The 24,266-nt window shown below is 32.8% G+C and overlaps 1 protein-coding gene across 1 annotated transcript; it reads left to right on the top strand.

Annotated features, from left to right (window-relative positions):
- Positions 1–206: 206 nt before the first annotated feature.
- Positions 207–14,757, top strand: LOC133174440 (multiple epidermal growth factor-like domains protein 11). The gene is made up of 10 exons (XM_061309565.1): positions 207–274; positions 3,905–4,138; positions 6,204–6,458; positions 6,557–6,691; positions 7,892–8,029; positions 9,193–9,333; positions 11,450–11,587; positions 13,529–13,669; positions 14,055–14,166; positions 14,309–14,757. The coding sequence occupies exons 1-10, from the start codon at positions 211–213 to the stop codon at positions 14,469–14,471; spliced, it is 1,521 nt and encodes a 506-aa protein (XP_061165549.1). The 5' UTR covers positions 207–210; the 3' UTR covers positions 14,472–14,757.
- The last annotated feature ends 9,509 nt before the right edge of the window (positions 14,758–24,266 follow it).

Consider the following 24,266-nt stretch of genomic DNA (forward strand, 5'->3'; position numbering starts at 1 on the left):
GAAACATTCGTTACACAATACGGACACTGTCGCATCAGTGAACATATATACTCTATTGGTGGGGGTATTTAAATTATCCCCAAAAGAAATGTATGCTGAGCTTTAAAAACATTTTAGTTTGTAGTAATTTAATTGGGTCAACGATAAGGACGCTTCTGTCAACAGTGTAATTTTCTTCCCTGTAAAGCGTAATGGAGATTTGTTTTCAGTATGATGTTCACTTGTGTAGCAATTACTGCTCTGGTATTTACAATTGATTTCATATTTTGCTACGGTAAGTTCATGTCTTCTGTGCATATAAATATTATATTGTTGAGTATCGATTTATAGAGGTACGTATAAAGCACAGTATCTTGGCCTATCCAGGAAATCATTTTTTTTTCACACAGTTATAAAACAATCACATTTCAACATGTACAATTGTACTGGTTTTAATTTGTATAGCTCTTTTCACCAGGACATCCAGATACTTGTCTGCCTCCTGCATTTAATTGCTCTCTATTCTTTTTTTTTTCATAGAAGATTAAACTGAGGAATGAAAACAGAAAATGTGCTCATAATCTTAATTTTATCTCAAAAAACTAAATTACCCTACATTTTTAATTCAAAAAGTCCTCTTCTGCCGTTTTACTAGGGATGTTCACTACATAATAATAAAAAGTCATTATACACAGAACAAAAAAGAAAAAAGAAAAGATTAAAAAAAAAAATCTTATATGTTTTAAATTCTCAATACATTCTCCTTTTCCTTGTTCACATGTGTCAAGTCTTTATCTACGATAGGAGCACATAAGGAAATATTTCTTCAGGGAAGGTCAAACAACTCTGATTGATTGCACTTCGGTCCCAAGGACATATATGTAATCAGGGAGTGTTTTCTTGCGAAGATTTTACTGATAATCGGGAATAAAATTAAATTTTAAAAAAGATGGTAAGCTCTTGCAAACACAGTAGAGGCTAAGCTCTGAAGCTTTTTTTTTTCTTTCGAAGAATCCTTTTTTGAGTCTATACTTGTTCACAGCAGTATTGTCAGGTATAAATACAGACATTTTTCAATAGGGCGAATTCTTTTTTCTAATTTTCTAAGATATTTTTGGCATTTTTTATTCAAAAATACGCTCATCATACGTTTATTTTTAAATCCACTACTGGCCTTAATCAAAACCATGAAAGGATTTAACTGGTTTAACTGGTTTAGTCACCATAAAAATGCTATTGATTACAGGTTCTCCATTTTGAAAGAATCGAATAGTAAGGTTATACTGCATTTAAATGTTGAAATGAAAAATTAGTCACAAGTACATGTACATGTTGGTGGTAGTCAGGGTGACGAAGCTAACTTTTCATGTTCATCCTTGTACAATTAATTGAGTGTAGCAACGTTATCATCAGACAGAGTCAATAAATAACCGTTCAAGACATAGCCTATGGCTTTTGCAAAGCCACAATAACATGTTGCAGAAGACCGTCCAAAAGGTTACAACTTATGCCGCGTTACGGATATCAAAGAGTGAATTGGGCAGGAAAGATGCCAATTTAACGCCAACATCCTGTAAAGAAAATTCTCAGAGTCTGCAATGCATTTACATGTAGCAATCGTGCACTCATCAAAACTCATGGTGGACGTAACGGGCACAGAAAACACAGTATTGATGTACCCAAACGGTTTACATTTTGCTCACATCCTCCCACAAATGACAATGACTAAACCAAATAAATATATAATAGCCTTACATCAGAAAAAAAAAATAACTTGGGAGAAATATTTTATTTATTGACTTAGATTATTAATAAATATTGCAAAGTCATTCACTGTTGTATCGCTTTCAAAAGTCCTGGTCACCTTTCTCAAATATATTCTTAAATAAAAAGCTAGCATTCACTGTTACTTCTTTGGGTGTAGATACCTGTATTGCGGGTCATCTTAAGTGAATGGAAATTATGTAAATGTATTACATTAAGCGTGTACGATATTTGTCGGAATTTGATTTTTGAACAAGTTAGCAAAATATTGATTTAGTGTATTTACTTATGGTCCTATTTATATCTACACGTGCAAGCCATTTAACGTTGCACTTGAGTTAGCGGAAGTTGCTTTCCTCGAAAGACGCTAAAAAGAATACAGAGCTAAATGTAATACGTTTACAGAACTGTATGAAATGTTTTGGAAGTCCAGATTCTCTCGGCGATCAAAGGCCAAAAGCATCTTTAAATTACCAGATATATTTATTGATTTAATGACTATTTAAATTTTACAGTATTTTGAAAATAATCACTGATGCATATAATTTATGTATTTAAAAAAAAATAAGGAAAAAAGATCAAATTAGTAATAAAAAACACCTATAGATCAGTTTGATACCGGTCACGAAAGCTGCGTGGTATGGCGTTCACTTTTTGTTGGGAAGGTACCTGGTTCGATTCTTGTTCCAGGTAAATCCTCAAACCTAAGACTTCAGCATATGAAGTGTCTGTTCCTTCGACAAATATCCGATGCTGTTGTAATGATTCTGGAATTTTCAGATACGATCATGCAAGTTCTCAATTAGTCAGTTTACATCAGGTGACATCAATCATATATAAATACCGAGACTCTGCAGTCGTCTGTAGTTGTTCTTCGGACGCAGCCAAGGTTAGAAGACGAGTGTAGTGAATGACGTATTCACGTTTAATATTCCTCGCCTGTTTTACAGTTAGAGTATTTGGAAGGTCAAATCAGTTAAGGCCTTCCACAAACGAGGTTGACCTCCAATAGGGAGGCTAGCCATAGTTTGTTTGATCTCGTCTGCATTGGCTGACCAGTCCATCCAGACTGCTATACTCACTGTCCGTCCTGTATAAGGCATCCTATAGTGAGTGTAGTAGTGGAAGGGCTACCACATATACTGTCCGTCCTGAATAAGGCATCCTACAGTATATGCGGTAATCCGAGGGCGACTGGGCTCTAGATTTGTGTTAGGTTACCAGTTAATTAATTGTTGCTTGCATCTGATTATTATAGTGATTAACTAGTTGATTTTATATTTACCTAGATAAGGTTAGGACATATTTGTATATTTCGGCAGTCCACTAAAATCAGACCAATTATTTCCAATCATTTAATGTTGAACACCCCAAACCATGGAATTGACCAGGTACGATCCCTGTGTTTTATTTTATGTAAATACGTTACACTGTATGTGAAAGTCAAGGGTCTCTCGGATGAGACCTGAATAACAAAGGTCCCATGACGTGGTAGGCGCTGGCTCAAAAAAAAAAAAAACTTCATTGCTCAATGGCTGAGAGATGAGTAAATGTCTAAATCGGAAGCCCTTCGCATTTTTTTTTTTTTTTGGTAATGTCTCATACGAGTGCAAATTTCTCATAAGGGACTTAAAAATAAATGAGCAATCAATCAGTTTGAACTATTCATTGGTATTAGAAAATTTACATTCTAAGGTAACAGAGTGCAAACAGTGGGAAGATGTCTAGAAAATGAAAGGTGCGGAAGAGTAACATGCTCTTTGATGCTTTCTTATTCTCTTAATGATACAGTGGTCTATTTTGTACTGATAATGGAAAAACATCTCAGCATATTAATTAGGAAAAAAATGGACATTTTTTTTTTATCTGCGGAGTTTTATTGGTTTCATGCAAATAGCGCTCACAGCAACCTTGTCCTCGAATTTTCTAACCTTCGTATGTAATATTTCTTTCAAGTAATTTTTCCAAATTTTTGTGTAACAAAGTCAGTGTCTTCCATATATTTAGCAAGAACTGATTTTCAAAACAGGATTATTAGTACAAAAGATGTGCCTATAACTAATTAAAAAAAAAATGTAAACTTTTGAAATTTGAGATTTTTTTTTTTTATTTTATATAGCAGTAAGTTAGATAAATTAGCTGGGACTTTTTGCTTTTGTAGAAAACATAGCTCTAAATAAATCAACATGGCAAAAACTCCAGTACAATCCAGGAGATAGTAGATTCCATTCCAGTAATGCTGTTGATGGACTTAAGACTGACCTCAGTGCATTCGGAGGTCAATGTGTGTTAACTGCTGATAAACAGAGCACTGCCACCTGGTGGGTAAACTTGACATCCGTCGTTAGTATACATCACATCTTAATATATTACAGGACTGAAAATGAAGAATGGGGTTAGTTTACCTTATTTTATTCTTGATATCAATGAATATTTATTCATAACATTTTGAAACAATTAATTTTTATTTGCAATGAATTTTAACTTCGATGCATGAAGTTTTTTTTTTTTTTTTTTTTTTTTTTTTTTGTTTTGTTTTTTTTTTTTTTTTTTTTTTTCTTTTTTTTTGTTTTTTTTTCATATTAATGCTTAGAATTATACATGTCCCAATAGTACCTATACAGTCAACACATTTTAAATTTATTCTAGCTGACCAAATCACAAATAGTTAAATAGCAAGTTTACCTAGAGCCTTTTTGGCCCCGTGAATTTAAAAAAAAACTTCATTTTAATTAACAATATATTAAATATTGCTTGGACCCCTGGTGAATGTATACATACATACATACATATATCTTTTAAAATTGATGTAATTTTCTCTCCAGTTCATGTGCTATGAGTTATCAAATGTGTCTTTCTTCACTCATCCTAAAAAATCTTCAAAGTTGACGACACATTTCAGCCCCCCCCCCCCCCCCCCCCAATATTTTGCGTAAAGTGAAACCTCTGATCTAAAATGTGCAATTATAAAATTCAAAAATCCTTTATAAATATTATTTTGATTGAGGGTTGGGCTCATATTAAAATATCTGTGGAAGGCAAATCTGTTTTTAGCAAAATTCAGAAACACTTAAATTTCTCAGAGCTGTTATTTTTATACCAGAGGAATCATTTTTCATTTAAAATGAAAACACTAAGCATTTACTTTATAGAGATGTTTGAAATGGGACATAGGGTCATGGTCAATTAATTGGGAAATAAGATATGACCAGGACCCTTTTTTGGATAAAGTGCACCTAGTTAAAATTAGAAACTGTAATCAATATTTCTAGGAAGTCGTCTATTCTTATTTTTCAGTTTAAGTTCTTAGAGAGGAAAGATATAAACTAGCTGTCTTCTTTACTTCACTTTAAAAAAAAAAGTTTCAGTCTGGTAAATACAAAACAAGTTTACTCAGCATTTTAGTCGTGACTGATAAGAGAAATTTTAAACTTGCTGCCAAATTGTCTGATTCGTGAAGTTATGTATGTGTTAATGATTGTGTAAATTGTTTTATTTTGTTTTGTTTTGTTTTGTTTTTGTTTTTTTTCAAAAACACTTATTTGCAGTCCTCAGTACCATATATAAAGGGCTATATCTCTTCTTGCATGCAGTAGAGAATGGCGCAAAAAAAAAAAAAATCCTTACTGCTTAATGATCACCCCCCGCCCCCCCCCCCCCACACACACACACACACACACACACCAATAGATGATTTCAAATTATGTGCGTCAGTACGTATTTTCAAAGGGCGTTAGCAACAGAACAAAATTCTAGTATCTAGTAAAAATTTAGAATGCTTTTGCTCTTGCCCTGAGCATCTCTCATACGTAAGGAAATTCTTACTGAAAATATTACCAATTACCTCAACCAAGTCTATAGAACTGGATAATTTATAAAAATATCATTTACGTCTTTTAAAAATTTTATCGCAATCTTAACAATCTAGCTTTGTATTAAAAACACGTCAAAAAGTAACTTGTAAACCAGACGCACTGTACGAAAAAAGATGACATTCTAAAGATTTTTTTATTATTATTATTTTAAAAACTGAATTCTAGTTTCATATCTACAAATATTACCCTATATTTAACGATATTTTGTTTATATCTCTAGGATAACAAGACTTCTTTTTGCCTCATTCTGAGATGAAAAACCTCCCTATTCCTCATAGCAATATTGAAGTAAACCTTAATATCGAGGAAAAATTACAATCTTCGTTTAGAATAGATTTAAAAAAAATTGTTTCAAATGACTGAAATTAATACAAATGTAGATTTTGGGGATTCTTCGTTTATTCATCAAGCATAAACTAGAATAATATATATGCATATTGAAACAAACAAACAAACAAACAAAATTACAGATAAAAGCAAATTGATAAAAAAAGAACAATGCCTTTTCAAGATTGTCTATTTGCCAACTTTCTTCTCACAAAAAGCTGTCATCCTACCCAAGAACTAAATTATATACATTTCCAGGTCCTTCAAATCCTTACACCACCAGATTTCTAGGATTTCAACTGTATATTTCAAATACAACAGATAGATTTGATGGTTATTTATGTTTTCACGATACAAACCACAACAGATCCACAATACCATCTGTCGCTAACATAAGTTGTCCTATACATGGACAATACGTAATCTACTACAATGAGAGACTTCCTAATGCAACTTATCCAAGTGGATATTCTCAGTTTGCTTTTACTGATTTCTGTGAAGTTGAAGTGTATGGTAAGTATTTATACAAAAGAAGGACTTTAGAATACAGAAGCACATTGCTTGCATATAAGCTGTCTATTCCTTATTGCTAAAATATGTTTATGTTATAGGTTGTTCTGCTCCCAGGGTGTATGGATCAAATTGTTCCATCCCGTGTCCTGTAAACTGCAAGCAGTACTGTCATGTAGAATCAGGAAATTGTTTTCAATGTGATCCTGGTTATAAGGATGGACATTGTGAACAGCGTGAGTTTTCTTCATATTGCCAAAAATATGTTAAATTTCAATACTTAGGTAAAAATTCCGTTCATGTCTTTCTCATGTTCTTGCTTGCTTGAGTAGTGTATTTGAAACATTTCACCATTAAACAGTCTTAAAAAGTGTTACATTTAGTAATATCCATTAAGTTCCCTTATTAAAAATATCTTAGTAGATTAGATTAATTAAAATTAAAAAACAAGATGTGTTTGTGAAACACTGATGCCCCCGTATGGCAGCTTATGGCGAAGGTTAAAGTTTCTTCAAATGCAAGTCAAAATCCAGGCCAAAAGATAAGAAATGTTAATACCCCAAAAAAGGCCTTGTCTCGAGGAATACACCTATGATATTTGAAAGACCTAGATACAACTGTTCAGAAGTTATGGCGAAGGTTAAAGTTTTTTTAATAAAAGTCAAACGTCAAGGTCAAGGTCAAAGTGGTGATTGGTATCCAAAGGAAGATCTTGTCACAAGGATTACATATGTGAAGTATGAAAGCCCTAGCACCAACCATTCAAAAGTTATGGCCAAGGTTAAAGTTTTTCAAAAGTAGGTCAAACTCCTAGGTCAAGGTCAAAGTGTCAAAGTGGTTGATATCCAGAGGAAGGTCTTGTCACAAGGAATACACATGTGAAGTTTGAAACCCTAGGCACCAACTGTTCAAAAGTTATGGCCAAGGTTAAAGTTTTTCAAAAGTAGGCCAAACTCCAAGGTCAAGGTCAAAAGGTCAAAGTTATTGGTATCCAAAGGAAGGCCTTGTCACAAAGAATACACATGTGAAGTTTGAAACCCCAAGCACCAACTGTTCAGAAGTTATGGCTAAGGTTAAAGTCTCATAAAATTTTGCAAAAGTAGGTCAAACTCCAAGGTCAAGGTCAAAAGGTCAAATATGATGGTACCCAAAGAAAGGTCTTGTCACAAGGAATACACATGTGAAATATGAAAGTCATAGCTCCAACCAATCAAAAGTTATGGGCAAGGTTAAAGTTGACAACAGACAGACAGAAAAACAGACAAACAGACAAACGGACACACAGACAAACGGACAAACAGACAAACAGACAGACAGGCAAAAACAATATACCCCCGGGATCTTTCGATCCGGGGGCATAATAAAAAATATTCAAATGTCTCTGTTTTAATAGTATGGAAATTATGAATAACCTTTAGAAACAATGTACTTATTAGAATGCAATATGAGGAAATACGGAGAAGACTGCAGTCAGGACTGCGGTGTCTGTCTGGATTACAAACAATGTGATCACATAAACGGAACATGTGATGAAGGATGCGATAGTGGATACTATGACCTACTCTGTAAAACAGGTAATTAGCATGTATTTTAAATGGATATTAAAAAAAATCCCTGTGAGAGTACTATTAAATATTATACTATAATTATCGTATTTGGAGAATTTGCATTTCGGGTATTGATTTCCTATTTATTTTATAATAAAGAGTATAACCAATTGTCTGACGTATGATTAAGCACCAACAAAATCTCTAATCATACTAGCTCAGCCTATTTAAATGCAGCGTGCAATTTTCAAAATAATCATAAATCTTATAACAATTTAATATACAATCAACTCAATAAATATAATGTCACTAAATACGCACATGTACAGGTCCAGCACAATACCCTGATAAAGGTATATAGCTTGATAAAGCGATATAGCTTTATCAAGATATTACAAATACCTTGATCAAGGTATTTTATGTAATGAAAATACAAAAAAAAAAAAATCCAAAAAAAATAAATACTGCAAGCCAAGTTTTGAGTTGTTCTCAGTAAATTCACTCATGCATGTAAAGTACTTAAACACAAAGAAATCAGTAAAAAGGCATGTCATGTGAAGAGCCGTTCTTTTATGCTGACTTTTTGATACCTGAGTACTTTTCATGCTCGAGCGAACACACTGACCACAACTCATAATTTGACTTTTAAATTTATTTTTTTAAGGATTTTTTTTTTTTGTATTTTCATTACATAAAATACCTTGATCAAGGTATTTATAATACCTTGATAAAGCTATATGGCTTTATCAAGCTATATACTTTTATCAGGGTATGGTGCTGGACCTGATGTATGCGTGTAACACTAAACGTAGACAACGGCACATTTTTAACACTTGAAAACCAACTTACGTTTCCCTTTCAGAAACAAAGCTTTTGTGCAGACAACAGACATTTAAAAAATAATAAGTAAAAAAGCATTGGGCTACGCATAAAAAAAAAGAATTAATGACTCCATCCAAATGATTCTTACAGTGCCTTTTTTATCAATTTTTATAGTTCAGTTCAATATGTCTCCTATTTAAATTTCTAACTTTTCAAAATACAAATAATCTGCATTTGCATTATATAAACGTACCTTTCACGCATTTGCTTAATTGTAAATGTCATACTGAGAAGACGAAACTCAAAAGAGACTTGTCGATGCGTGTAATTAGCTGATAACAATCTACATCTTCTTTGTTTGAATTAAGAATGTATTCCTGGAAAGTATGGTGTAAACTGTAAGGACACATGTAGTGAACTCTGTACAGTGACAAACAGATGTAACCATACATCAGGGGAATGCGAGGGAGGCTGCAAACCAGGGTGGAAAGGATTATTATGTGATAAAGGTAAAAATACATTGAAAATGTATACTTTTATGATTCACTTGTATTTGAGGTACTGTGAATGATATTTGAATGAATGATAATCAATTCAAAGTACAATCATTTGATTTAGTCTAAATTACGCAGCTCTGTTAAGGCTGCATAAAGAGGGCGGGATGTAATGTCTTCTCTGACATCACACAACATAGCAATTCCTTACAACAACAGAAAATGAAATAATTTAAGGGTTTAAACTGCATAAGAGTGATAAACTACATCAAAACGTACCACTGCATTCATTTTGCCGCTAGTTAAATCCCATACAGCAAGATATAAACAAGTCACTGATCGCAATGTACTTGTCGACATGACGTCTTCATGTTAAAATTTGATGCATTTTGTGTGCAGTGAGAGGCGGACCAAGTAATTTTTCCACAGTGAAAAACGAATTTTATTATTAAACAGAATATTATTTGCAAATCTAAGGTAGACCATCAATACAAGTCTGAAACCTTTGCTTAGTGTCATTATTTAAAAACTATCGGAGGATGTTTTGAATTAATTCTACCGTGTTTTTGTGTACAGGGTATTAATGTTTCACGCTGAGGTGTCTCATTAAATCGCCTTTTCGCAAAGGCATACACTTAATAGATCTTGACCATTTTTTGAATATGCATAACGGAAACATTCTTTAACTTGAAAAGTGCTGCTGCTTTCCTGAAATCAGAACATTACTTAATAAATAAATAAAATGCATTGTGAAGGTTACACATATTTCGACTAGAGTCAAACAACTTGAAATTTAAACTAATAAAATGCAAAATTTATTTAAAGCAGCAGCACTTTTCATAAGATACAAGTCATATAGATTTATTTTATTACTGATTTTTTTAAAATTCTAACTAGGGTATGCCCTTGCAATATTGAAATTTATTTATGACCTACATAAAGTACACATTACATGGATTTAACACGTGACTGTCAAATAACGTGACCAAACTAAATTTCTTACAGAGCGGGATATACAATGTTATTTCAATTAAAATTAAAGTCATGCTATAATGTAGTAGCTTTACAAAAATAAATTCAGTTGAAAAAGATATGTATTTATGCACATTTACATTCCGTTGATTCTTCGTAGTACGCCTTAACAGTCCCGAGCATTATCTTTGACAATCGTCAATTGATATGGTTGAAAATGAAAATGACTCTGAATGAATATTGTCATTTTATATAAACGCATGTATCTGCTCTGGTCTTTATAAAAGATAGTTTTGAGATTGTTCAAGACACAACAGAGACACAAATATACATTACTTAAAACATATCTTTCCATTCTCACAAGTGCCTTGATAATGTCTTCTTTTTTTTTAATTAAAAATAGACAGCTTATCGTATACATAAGATTGTCCTGTTAATTATGACCTTGAGTAATGCATGGTTATAGCACATGCACATTAAATACATGTACGCGTGATGTTATTCATGATCGATCATTTCGATATACTGGCCAAACACAAAATATTCCTTAAAACAATCATGACCGTTATAATTAAGAAATGTTACATGTATATGGAGGTGATGAAGGTATATCTTGCATGTGAAAAAAAATATATGCAATTGATACCTTTTGTAGGCAAGACATGACAAGAAAGTGCAGACCTAAATATATGTGCAATCTAACATTGGTTGAATCAGTTAGAAAAACACACGGATCATATGTTTATTTTACACAGCCATTTATATAATCTGTCTTAGAAGTCAATTTTTCCAGAATTGCATTGTTGTTTTTATTTATTTTAAATACGGAATACTAGGGACAAAATATTTATGAACGAAAATAATAGAGTGATTATATATATATATATATATATATATATATATATATATATATATATATATATATATATATATATATATATATATATATATATATATATATATATATTTATATATCTCATACAATATTTGTTCGATTAAATTGACGATAACCAAATCATATATGCATTCAGCGTGACATAATTTGAATGATGGTTGGTTAAATTTTGATTGATTTTATAGAATTGTTCGTATCAGTTCAATTTTGGTTACTCTCATTTGATTGTATTTTTTTTTTTTAATTTGATTTCATTTGACGCAGAATGCGACGGGGGTAAATATGGTTCTCACTGCAATGAAACCTGTGGAAGTTGTCGTTATCTACATCAGTGTCACCATATCAACGGTTCATGTGAAGACGGCTGCAAACCGGGATACCAAGGGGTGAAGTGCGATAACGGTAGGAGGGTTTACGACTTAACGTTTTGTAATACTCTAACAAGATGGATTCCAAAATAAGGCATATGTGTGTCAGTATTAGATTCTTTTATATTTTTTTATTGAAAAGAGTAGATGCGAATATTTTGGCTTTATTTTAGTAATTGTTCTGAATGTTAAAACAAAGAAAGCAATCAGTGTAGAATTCTTATAATGCTTCGGGTGGAAAGGTAAAATACAAGTATCTTCATTCCCAAGAGAAAAATTGCTCCACCTTAATGCATTCTGGCGGGGAAACTTTCCCTGTCGTCATTGTTTCTATGCAAATTTTCTTGTCTTTTCAAACCACCATCAATTAAAAACTATCTTGAAATTTTCAGTATTGAATGATGAAATTTTTAGCAGAAACCACTGTAAGTTATATTCTTGGAATTGTATAAGTTTCAAAAAACTTTACAGTTTGAGAAGACAATATCTTCAAAACTTCATTGATCGAATCATGTTTGGATTTAAATGCTGACAGCGATTTTCTCAATCTATTTTTTAAGAATAAGAAAGACATTTCGATGATGTTTAGGAATGGGGAATGTGATTGCCGGTCAAGAAAATTTAAATCATGTTCATGTTTCCACGCTGTTTTCAATTGTGAGGCATGACAAGGAAAATTTTCATCCTGGAAAACAAATGATGAATTTCCAAAATTTTTTGAGATAACTGGTCAGAAATGCTTCTCGAGAGTCTCTTCAAACTTATTAGAGATCATGTTTCAAGTTATTGAATTTAATGTACACACTCCTAAAGATGTCAGAAATACCAAAAATAGTGCTTATTTTTACTCTGCGGTTATGTAGACCGACACACTCGGAACGATACGTTTCATCATGAGTTCTCCAAACATACAGACGATTTTCGTTTGATAACACCGAGTTTCATCTTGGAAAAAAATCACTTTCCTCCAGGAGTCATTACTCATATATTAACACCACTGAGCACGCCTTTGTTTACTATGAATTTATGATAAGTGTCTTTGAAATATTTTGTATATACGTATAACATGTATAACTCCACATCTTCATTAAATCTGTAATTAATTCGTTCGATGGTCATTATAGTTACGGTATATATTATAGAAAAAAGGTTTTTTCTAAGTTAATAGAAAGTGTCACAATCCCTTTGTATTAATTTTACAATAGATCATGTTCAAAAAAAAAAAAAAAAAAAAAAATGAAAAAAAGATGAGCACGACGTTTTCGATTGACTTCGGCCACAGTGGTTATCTTCCTTATTTTGTGTCTGTGAATTGATTTTTCTCTGAAAAGTCCTTACAGACACTTTATGAGAAGCATGTTGGTTGAAATGATCCACAATTTCACTCAAAGTTTGTCTTCTATCCTTTTTCACTGTCCGAATCAAAATTCTGTCACCCTTCTCATCAACCAGACTCTTCCTTCCTCGATTTGATATCGTTTCCATAATTTCCTCATTATTATAATTCTTCACAAGCATAGAAATCGTAGATTTATTCTAGAAATTATTTCTGCCAAATAATGTTGAATTTTACGACGCAGATACAAATCTATAGCTCCTATGACAGTTCTGTCGTCTGCCCTACATTAACAAAACCAGAGAGTTTAAACAAGGGAAGCAACTGCAATTGGGTGCAAAGGGAAATCATGCCCGATATAATGTTTACAGGTCCTAAATGTTTTTAGCTGTATACACATTTGGAATTACAACACAAAATGCACAGAGAATAAAAACAAAGAACAAAAACTTCTGCAAAAGTGCCAACTATAGCACGTCGTATTGTAGCATTCCACTTGATCGGTTTCCTTCCTTTCTGCTTAAATTAGAAAATTCTCCCTGATAAAAATTCTGAACTTTGGTGATGATTTTCTGCAATGTTTAGCTGTACTATAATTCATGTTATATTCATGTTATATTCTATATTCTTTTTTTCCAGTTTGTAGTTTTGGTTATTTTGGATCTGACTGCAAAGAAGAATGCAGTGCATTTTGTAAGAAAACACGTGACTGTCATCATGTGACTGGTTCCTGTAGAGAGAGTTGTAAGGCTGGCTGGCAAGGACACGACTGTTTTCAGAGTAAATTGAAACAACATACTCATGTTATATTCAAATGGTATCATTTTTATTTTGGAAACTTGTAGAAAAAAATTATTTATTTTTATATTCATTAAATGAACTTTTGTTTAATTGTGAAAAAAGGCAAATCGTATCTTTCAGGTGAGAAAATTGTATTTGCTTTTTAATTGCATGTTATATCACATTGTAAACTACGATAGAAAATAGAAAAAAATACATGTTTGCATTATATATAACAATTAGGAAATAGTTGATGAAGAGATACAGAACGTATTAAGTATTATTGAGAACAACCATTTGCAAAGATAAGCAATTGAAATCAATTTTCATTTTTGGAAAAGAAAAATGAATTCATTAAAAGCATTTAACATAATTTTCTTTACAGTCCAAGCAAAGGAGGAGAGCGACTGGCAATCACGATTTTACGGTCTTCTAGCTGGGTTTTGTGTTTGTGTAGCAGTTATAGCCGTTTTATTAGTAGTGGTGTTTCTGCAACGGTAGGTCAAGTATCGGATATAATCAAAATAATTTTACCCCATTTTTTCTTAAGGATGTTTCTTTTAAAGAAAACAATTAGTTTCCAGTAATCAGACATCATGAGTTATTTTATTGACCAATTTTTGCCTTTCATTTTTACAGACGTCGCATGAGTGGGAAGAGAGCAGGGCAAAGTCATAAGGAAAGTCAAAATCCACAATGTAATGCTGGTTACGTAGATGTAATGACCACTGAAAATGTTAGAAGTGAATACCAAGAGCTCAGTGACATTAAAGGATCCTCAACATATGACGTTATCAAATGATAAGCATTATAAATATAACTTGGGTCTTTACTACAGACCTGCGATGACAAATTTATTATGTCTAAAAGGTTTTTTTTTATCTATGAAAAAGAAATCAATATTGACCGAAGCGAAGCCAGAGTCAATATCCATAATTTTCTGATGGACATTATAAACTTAAAAGACAGCATGTTTTGTATAGTATCGAATGAAAATAGAGAATTAAGCATGCGTACAACAGAATTTTTCATGAACGAGCTCCTGTTGTGCAGAGGCTCAAAATATCCAATTAAATATAACTTTACAATGTCTTTGTTTTCTTTACGTGTTTATTATTCTTATTAGTACATCAAGGAAAACAGGAAATTCTGAATAGTTTTGCTCATGATCAGAACATGATCTTGCCTATGATTCAAATGACAGACTTGTGTGATCACTATGTATATCTGCAAAGATATAGAAACGGAAATATAAATACATATAGCTTGCCGTCTTTTTTTTTTTTTTTTTAATTTTTCAGTTTGCTATACATTTACATGTTTACGAGGGCTGTTCGGAGATTATTGAGGCAATGTGTATATTCTTTTTTGTAATGAACGTCTTTCGGTGATTTGCATATACGTTAGAAAAATAATAAAAATTAATAAAAGCAAAAATATTCTATAAATATTTTGTTTCTTCTCAGTGGTATATTTATGTGTCAATGGTAGGGGTACCCGGCGCAGTCACGAAATCAGATGTTGAAAAAAAGTTACTCCAGCGTTCAAACTCCCAGTGGACTCATAGTTAGAGCAAAAATACGAGGGTTAATCCAAAAGTAATGTGACATCTTCGATAAAATTGCTACCAGTTGACGTAAAACAAGAAAATTATAAATGATGGATGATATAAGTATTTAAAATCAGACCTGAAAATTTCAATTCAGGAGGATTTATACTTATCGTGTCACATACAAAGTGCGATTTGGTAGTCGCCGCATCTAAATAGCGTCATATAATCGATAAGTGCCGTCATACATTCAAACGTTTCCCAATAAGAAAATATTAATTCAATTTAATTTAATTCAATTTATGTATATAATTTTTCAATTTAATTTTGACTTCATTTTGTGTAAGTTTGTTAGAATTGCGATCAGAAGTACGGAAATCATAGATAAATTTAAGTGCGGCACGGAAATCTGAGAAGGACGACAAATTGGAATTTGACGTCAAGGTGGCGCAGCGAGCATACCTTTAATTTTGTATAGCGCTATGGAGAACCCTTTTCCAGACTAAACAACCTGCTTAAACGATAACAATGCAAAGATGTGTCTAAAGATTTTATTTTTCATTGGTATATATCTTATTCTTACAAAATGTTCAACAAGAGTAAAAACCAGCGCTCTATACGACCATCAATTATTACGGAGTAAATAACGTCCCGCTGAAAAAATCGGTACTGCGTGATGCTAATTCAACCTGTATATGACACTTTTACACTAAGGTAGCAACAACATACATTTTTTTTTAAAATTTTATTTCTTCAAGAATTGTTTAAGAAAAGAGACAGTTTGATTTTGGGAATGTTATATCTGATAACAGAGAAAGAAGAGTAAACGCTTCCCGATCGTTTCACTTGCAAAAACATTTCTGGCTGACGTGACGTAAAAATGACGTAGCGATGCTGCTCCAGGTCGATAGAAATATGCATGTTTATAATTTCACCGGAACTTGTCTAATTATCCTATAAATTAGAAATTTTGCACATTTCTCTTATTCAATATTTATAAAATGTTGATGAAGTTTCATGAATGGATCTCTGGCCTTTATGTAGTAAAAGTAAATGCCACAATAATTTCCGAACAGCCCTCGTATTCAGTAAAATAGATCAGGGAGTAGCTGGCCAGATTTAACAGTGTTCTTGTATTCAGAGTTCACTGAATATTGTAAATTGATAAAAGGTCGATATCTAAAAAATATGCACCCTCCCTGCACATCTACTTCTTCGTAGAATTTTATTGATATACATTTTTTTTAACTGCAAGTGAATTATTATTATAGAACTTAATATGCAATACGCATACTTATCAAATTAAAATTGCATTTAGTTTTCTACGTTTGTTAAAGAATTAGATAAACAAACTGCCTGATTGAACTTTTGTTAGCCAAATAATAATTGTCGTTCATGTTAGCCTAGTACATGGGGACGCTCAAGGTACATGTTAGCCTAATACAAGAGGAAGCTCAAGGTGCATGTTAGCCTAATACAAAGGAAGGCTCAAGGTACATGTTAGCTTAATACAAGGGAACGCTCAAGGTACATGTTAGCCTAATACAAGGGGACGCTCAAGGTACATGTTAGCCTAATACAAGGGAACGCTCAAGGTACATGTTAGCCTGATACAAGGCGAAGCTCAAGGTACAAGTTAGCCTAATTCAAGGGAACGCTCAAGGTACAATGAGCATAACCCACAACCCATTTTACTTTCTACTTTTGTTATAAAAAAATCATCCGCTATGCAAGCCTATGTAAAAACTATGGTTATAATGAACAGTAAATAGGATTAAAAATTTATTAAAAGAATAAATGTTGGACAAACGGTAAAGCGTCAGAGCAAACACCGACCTCTATAACATCAAAATTGGGATCAGCTGCGAAGAAGAAGTCCCCTGTCGACGGATCACACCCGCCGTGTCCTCAATGTCATGATTGGATAAACGAAGAAATCAGTAGACAATCTGATAAGGTTGTCAAACAATTAATTTGCTCCTGCTGAACAGGTTATCTGCGGAGTTGTTTGTTTTGAAAGGTTCCGAGTTCTAATGAACCTTGTCCCGAGGATTGTAAGTGTTTTAAACACTTTTCTTGATTTAGTGGATGCTTAATGTATTTTTCTTAAATGGTACAATAGACAGACCCCCTTGACGTACACCTTAGTGCCTAAGTGGTTTACCCCTACACTTTTCTTTTGTCTTAAAATTAAGTAAAGTTGAATAAACTTTTTTTATTGTAAGAAATTGTTTTTATACATTAAGTATATACCTAGAATATCTCGAAACTGATTTTAAAAAAAGAAAAAAAAAACATAAAACCTGGGAGCCTTTAGGGGCTTTCCCCCACCTTGAACCTTACGAAGCCTTTGCTCTGGACCCGCTGCAGGATTTTAAGTCGTCGGCAGGCCCCCAGAATGTTGGTCTTCCTCTTTTAAAGAATTTTGGATCCGCTACTGACATCTCAAAATAAAGCTGTACATTTTTATGAACAGGTAATTTATTAGAGAAGTTGAAAAGAAAGAGTTTCTTATAAGATACGGAAGTTCTATGTACTAGGATTTCCTTATGTTTTGGTATCGATTTCTCTAGCCTAGTTGCTATGGCAATTGCTTCGCGATCGGGAAGTTGGAAGTCAATCGCAGTTCTGGCGCCAAGAAAAATCTAAATCAACAAACAAACGTAGGGGCTGTTCTTCAAATCAATCTGCATAAAAAGTGAAAATCTCGACATTGTAATGATATTGTTTTCTTCAGTAACCTGTTGTGTTTATAAACAGGGTAAGATATGTGAGATAAATAATTATAAACATTTTGAAATATATGTGATAAATATATATTACTTCTACCTGTAATTTTGGTTAATCAGTGATAGAAAATCAAACAAAAACATTATACTGTTGGAATTCGAGTCCATGCTCTAAAGAACGGAAAAGAACAGGTCTCAAGATTTCGTTGTAATAGTTCTTTTCGTTACAGGCATCACATTACAAAAACGAATTCAATCGACCTTTCCATGATTTTAAGTACTTCTGCGATCAAGCTACTACGATCAAACTTATATTTCTGCAAAACAGAACTTATGTAAAATATCTTGCCTTACTTTTAACCTGCCATTAAAGAGCTTATGAGTGAATCGAGATTCATCGGTGAACAACGAATAACCGCAGCTTGGATGGCTTCAGCACAGATACTGATTATCCCAGAACAACCATTGCTGTTTATAGTTAGCTATTAACTCAGTCACCTTCTAAGACCTTCTAGCATTACCATTACGAAGGCGGATGCTGATGATTTGAAAAGAAACTAGCATTCCTCCTGCTGGTCATAAATGATCATCAATGCAGATTAATAGCAGAAAACTTTCACACCCTTACGTACTGTGCAATAGGTTCCTATCTTAGCGTCAGTAACTTTTTTTTTCCTCGTCCGTCTTGTGATCAGACTTTACATTACCTAACTATCTGGTAACAAGTCATTGCTAGGCCAATCCAGCTAGGGGGATGTGATGCATCTTAAGTTGCTCAATATTTGTGGAGCGATGAAGACAATTAAATTAGAATAGAGAATTTATTTTTAAAAGGAAACCTATCAATATTGTCATGTCTTTAAGTTATAACCATTTCAGTTGTTTTAAAGGCAGCTGCGGTAAAAGTAAATGTCCGAAGCTTTCTGAATACCTTTTGGATCTATTTTTTAATATGTCTCATGCAAAAAAGAAATCGTTTTCAATGATATTTTCTTTAAAAATAAAACCATTAAATATCGTCATAAATTCATATTTTAATAACATATTACAAGTTAAGTTCCAATTTGATAATATTCGATTATCGGTTGCAAGATCGCTAGAACTTGTATAGGTCCGATAAATAGTGTACTCACCTAGTTAAGAGCATTGTTGAAGAGTGAATGACTGAAGTAACAATGGATGTAAACCAGAAAACAAGGGTTATAAGTACGATTAAGGAAAATATTTTTTTTTTTTTGAATGTTGGAAAATATTTTCATTTTACAGAAAACAAAAACCTGAAGTAAGTCAATTTCTTTCAAGAATTACAAATATAAAGCGTCACCTTCTGTGTATTAACCAGAAGATTTTTAATATTATTTTATCAATATTTGTCATTTATCATCATATATTTATTTCATTTTCAACAGTAAAATACTGTAGTTTATTCATTGAATAAAAGTGATATTCTAACACGATGTGAAAGGGTATCAAAATTGTATTCTCACAGTATGAGAGAATATCAGAATATCAAAAGTGCGGCAAAACTCTCGATTTTCCTTACCTTCACGAAGAGTGTTTAAAAAAAAAAAACTCCCTGGCCTGTCATTAGATAGAGAGAGTAAATTAACCATCCTGACAGAGACTAAAATTGCCATAGTTTCTCCAATTATGTTGTTAAAAATCCATGTTTACAACGTTTTTTATTCTCAATCTCTCAACCGCTACTAAAACCTATGACGATTGTTTAGGTAAGAAAAAAATAGCTTTATATTCCTGACCCAGTTTTTTTTATCATTTCAATTTAATTGTTTTATTGCAAAAAATGTTGAAATTTATGAATAAAAGGTATTTACGTTTCAGAATGTGTTAGACATCGTATCTTTAAAAGTGCATATTAGACATTTTGTTTGCTTTGACATAAACTTAAAAAAAAGTTGGTATGATATAAGTATATGATAGACATATTTAGTAAGGTTTGCTTAAGACAGTCATTATACATCACTGAGGTAGATTTCTTTTATAGTGTAACAGTGCTCATATGTGCATAGGATGATTTAATACAGTGCAAATATTGAAAGAACAAGACTATGAAATCTAAATTTTACAGAGTGTTAATTACCCTAGTGTATTTAGCATTTGTAGTTGTCCTTTGTCTGAAAATGTAGAATATTATTTTTTTCGTTGTGGAAAAAAAATAAATTTCATTTAAAATATTTACTTTACATGTAACTTTCGATGTTGGAGGTTTTTGGAAGCCAATGCATTGATTATCCTTTTTAAGATCATTTTGGTAGGAGTGGCCGAAAATAGAAGACTACAAAAATGTAGAGTGGAACTACCGAAATATGCCAGCATCCTTAAAGAATGCATAGCAACAAAAGTACTAATGAAAATATCCCTATATAATACCAAGTACTGAGAGATCTGAGGTAGGCATCAACTTATGAAATTATCAAGCAGTAACCACAATGAAAACAGCAATCTTTTGACCAATCGAGCGCGTTTATTTTTAAATTTCGTCAATATCTGTGTTAATTTTTTAAAGCAAATATATTCTGTTACCAAGATATAAAGGCAATTGAATGAAATTTAAACGGAAATACATAAAACAACAGTTTTAATTTCATATTTTTTTCTGTATTTTTTTTTTCTGCCAAATGATTCATATGTACTATTTAACGTTGATTTCTATTCACCATTTTCATATTTCATTTATAATACTTCAATATAATAATTTCTTAATGCATGTAAACTAGATAGATAAACAAAGTTATTTGATAGGAGAAGAATCTGTCCCTTTCATGGAACATTTTTTTATCAACTTCAATCCCTTCTTTGCCCAGGAGCATTTTTTAATCTTGGCCATAACTTTTGAACACCTGGTGCTAAGGCTTTCATACTTTTTGTGAGAAGGCCTTACCTTGGGCACAATTATTTTTGACCATTTGACCTTGACCTTGATTTTTGACTTACTTTTGAAAGACACTATCATTTTCCATATTTTTTTTTCAATGGTTGCTGCTAGGGCTTTTTAATATTTTACTAGGTATATTCCTTGAGACATGACCTACTTTGCTTACCAATATTTGATTTACATTTGAGAAAGTTTAACTGCTGTTAGTTGCCATAAGATGGAATCATTGTTTAACAAACACATTTTGTATCCACTGGAAATGAAAATTACTTCGCTTATTTATTATTTTCGTTTATTCATTATAAGCGTGTTTGCTATAAGTGAGCTTAACTGTATTACAAAAAAAAAAAAAAAAAAATGAAATTTGTACGTTTGTCAAACAACTTCGTTTGTAGAACCTTTCCAGAAATCAACCACAATTCCATGCAATTGTGGCAAACAAAACAGGTCCTTAGTAATCGTGACGATTTAAATTCCTGCAGTATTTCTTTTTTTTAATTGAATCTACACCATATATTACCTTTCATTAGATTGCATTTTTTACTCTGTTTTGGACGTGCAAGTAACTTGCACTGAAATGCGGGTCTCTATCTCGACCTGTTCTTTAAGTAGTTTGATAGATTTTTTGATTGTATATTGTGTGGTGTCTCATTCTGGAATTTATCAATCATAGAGAGACATCACCTTGTACCGGTGAAAGACTTCAAAAATAGACCTATAATCGTTCATGACCATTGAGCAGTGAAGGTTCTATATCATGCAAACGCATACAATGTGGGGACGTGGGATTTACGATTTCATCCAAAAGACCAATGACTTTCATTTCCAACTTTTCAAAGGAACAGTATCTCCATATATTTTCCTTTTAACGTTTGTACATGTAGCAGCACAGCAACCGCAGACACGTATGGGCCTCCTGATCATGAAGCAAACATATTACTACTAGGATACCTTAAGCAGAAGAAGCCTTTTACTAATGTTTGTTTGAATGTTGTTTAACGTCTGTCTCGATTTTTTTTTTCCACTCATATGGATACGCCACCACCTGTCGGTGGAGGGCTAAAAATTTTGACCAATACTCGGCACTCAGTACCATTGAGCAGAGAGGGATATGTTTAGTACAGTGTACCCGCACCTACTGCGACACGGGGCCTTGGTTTATACAGTCTCATCCGAAGGACCAATCTCCACGCCCCACAGTGGGATTCGAATCCGCGACGTAAGGACCGACTCCTTACTCCGCGGCTCTATAGCAAACAGTGTTACCACTGCGCTACGCAGCCGACTAATGAAAGTGTCTGTAAAAGAAAACAATTTATTTGTTTGTATGTTGTTTAACGTCCCTCTCAGGAAGTTTTCACTCATATGAAGACGCCACCACTTGCCAATGGAGAGCTGTAAATTTTGTCCTATACTCGGCACTTACGGCCATTGAGCAGTGAGGGATCTTTTTCGTGCCAGCACCTACTGCGAAACGGACCTCGGTTTATACGATCTCATCCGAAGGACCGGTCTCCACGTCCCACAGTGTGATTCGAACCCGCGACGTAAGGATTAACTCCTTACTTCTCATCTCTAGAGCAGACGCTCTAGCAAGTTAAATTTGAAAAAGAACATTAAATTTGAAAAACAACATTAAATTTACCAACTGATGCGTATTTTGAGTTTTTTGCAATCAATGATTACAGTGCAGGGAACTAATTTTGTTACATAAACCAGCATCAGCATAAGCATTAGTAGCATCAGGATCGAGCTAGCATCAGGATCAGCATTTAAAAAACAGCATTACCAGGATCAGCATCAGCAAGCAAAGGATAAAACCAGCATTGACCTACATAAAATCAGCATTATCCTACCAGCATCAGAAAATCAATGAGTTTTAATTCAGTAAAAAATTAAAAAAAGAAAGAAAGAATATTGGTTAAAGTATTCATATTATTGATACATAGTGAGATATTATGATCAAATAATTGTAAAAGGCACATTTATTGCTTTAAACGGCAATGCTGAAATTCATTATCTACTTCCGGTAGCATGATGCTACTTCCGGTAGCATTGACCTAATTATAAAACAGCATCAGGATAAGGATTACTAGCATTAAATCAGCAAGCAAAGGAAGCATTCAAATCAGCAAGCAAAGGAAGCATTTAAATCAGCATGGATGCTGTAACAAAATTAGTTTCCTGCACTGTACCGAAAAAAAAAAATAATAATAATTCACTTAAACAAAATGAATGCACGGAGGAGCCGACAATATGCACTGAGAACTGTTGCATATTTTGTCGCCAATGTATCGTTTTGAAGAATATTTAAGAATCTGAGAGAGAGAGAGGGAGAGACTCCTGATGTTTTTTATGAATTTATGAAACTGGTTGTTTCATGCACTATTCTTCTCTTCATAGCTTCATTTCATTTTGTTTCATTTATAATAAATGTACAGATAATGCTCCCACATCTCTACATGTAAAGTGGGATTTGAAGGATTCGTGACCTATAGATAAATTAAGCTTATTGGTTCCTAGGCACGTACATGTTAACATAGTCAAGGATTAGACATATAAAGAGCAACAGAAAAAAATCTTCAAATTAAAATTTGCATTACCTGGTTGCATTATTTAAATTTCTCTCTGTCTCTCTATCTCTCTCTCAGGCATATTTTAATGATATAATTTCTTCCATCTGAAATTACACAGAAAATCAGTTAGCAGAAAAAACCATCGTTATTCAGATAAATGAATTATTTCTCTGGATATGCCAGAAGGCATTCGTTATCAACAAAATTGGCTTGTCTTCGTTACTTTATTACCTCATGTTAAACTGCAGTAAAGTAGACGCAAGTACCTCTTTATCTAAGGACTATGTATCTGTAATATACTAATAGTTTAAAGAATTCGTAACATTATTTATCCTAAAAGCAAATTCATCTCCATAAATTTCAGTGCTTAACAAGCCTTCTGTCTTCCTGTTTGCTGTGTCGCCTTCAGGGTCTTGACATCTTCATATTGAAGGAGTACTTAATTTAATATGCATTTTCTCGTTGAATCCGTCAGTACTACAATAACTACTTAAGCCTTGTTAGGAGACCGAAAATTTCAGAAAACTTCCCCTTTTGGTGGATTTTTTTTTCTGATACATATATTTATATGATAACCTAAGACCGTTGTTCTATCTCTATACTAAGTATTGTTGAAAAAAAAAAAAAAAACGTTAAAGAAATAAAAAAAATCGAACATTTGTTTCTTCTTTTGGTAAAAAAAGAAAATTGAGGGGTTTCGAATGCACAAGTTAAACAAACAGCAAATTACATTATCTTCATGATAAACGAAAAGTCTGAAGAACGAAAAACACAATGCGATAAAACACAAGCGGAATTCAATAATTTTATTGATTAAAAAGAAATGGGGATAACTCTTTGAAAACAG

This window comes from Saccostrea echinata, unplaced genomic scaffold (assembly GCF_033153115.1).
Source record: "Saccostrea echinata isolate AGI-Se365-2 ecotype Australia unplaced genomic scaffold, CSIRO_AGI_Sech_v1 ptg000058l, whole genome shotgun sequence".
NCBI lineage: Eukaryota > Metazoa > Mollusca > Bivalvia > Ostreida > Ostreidae > Saccostrea > Saccostrea echinata.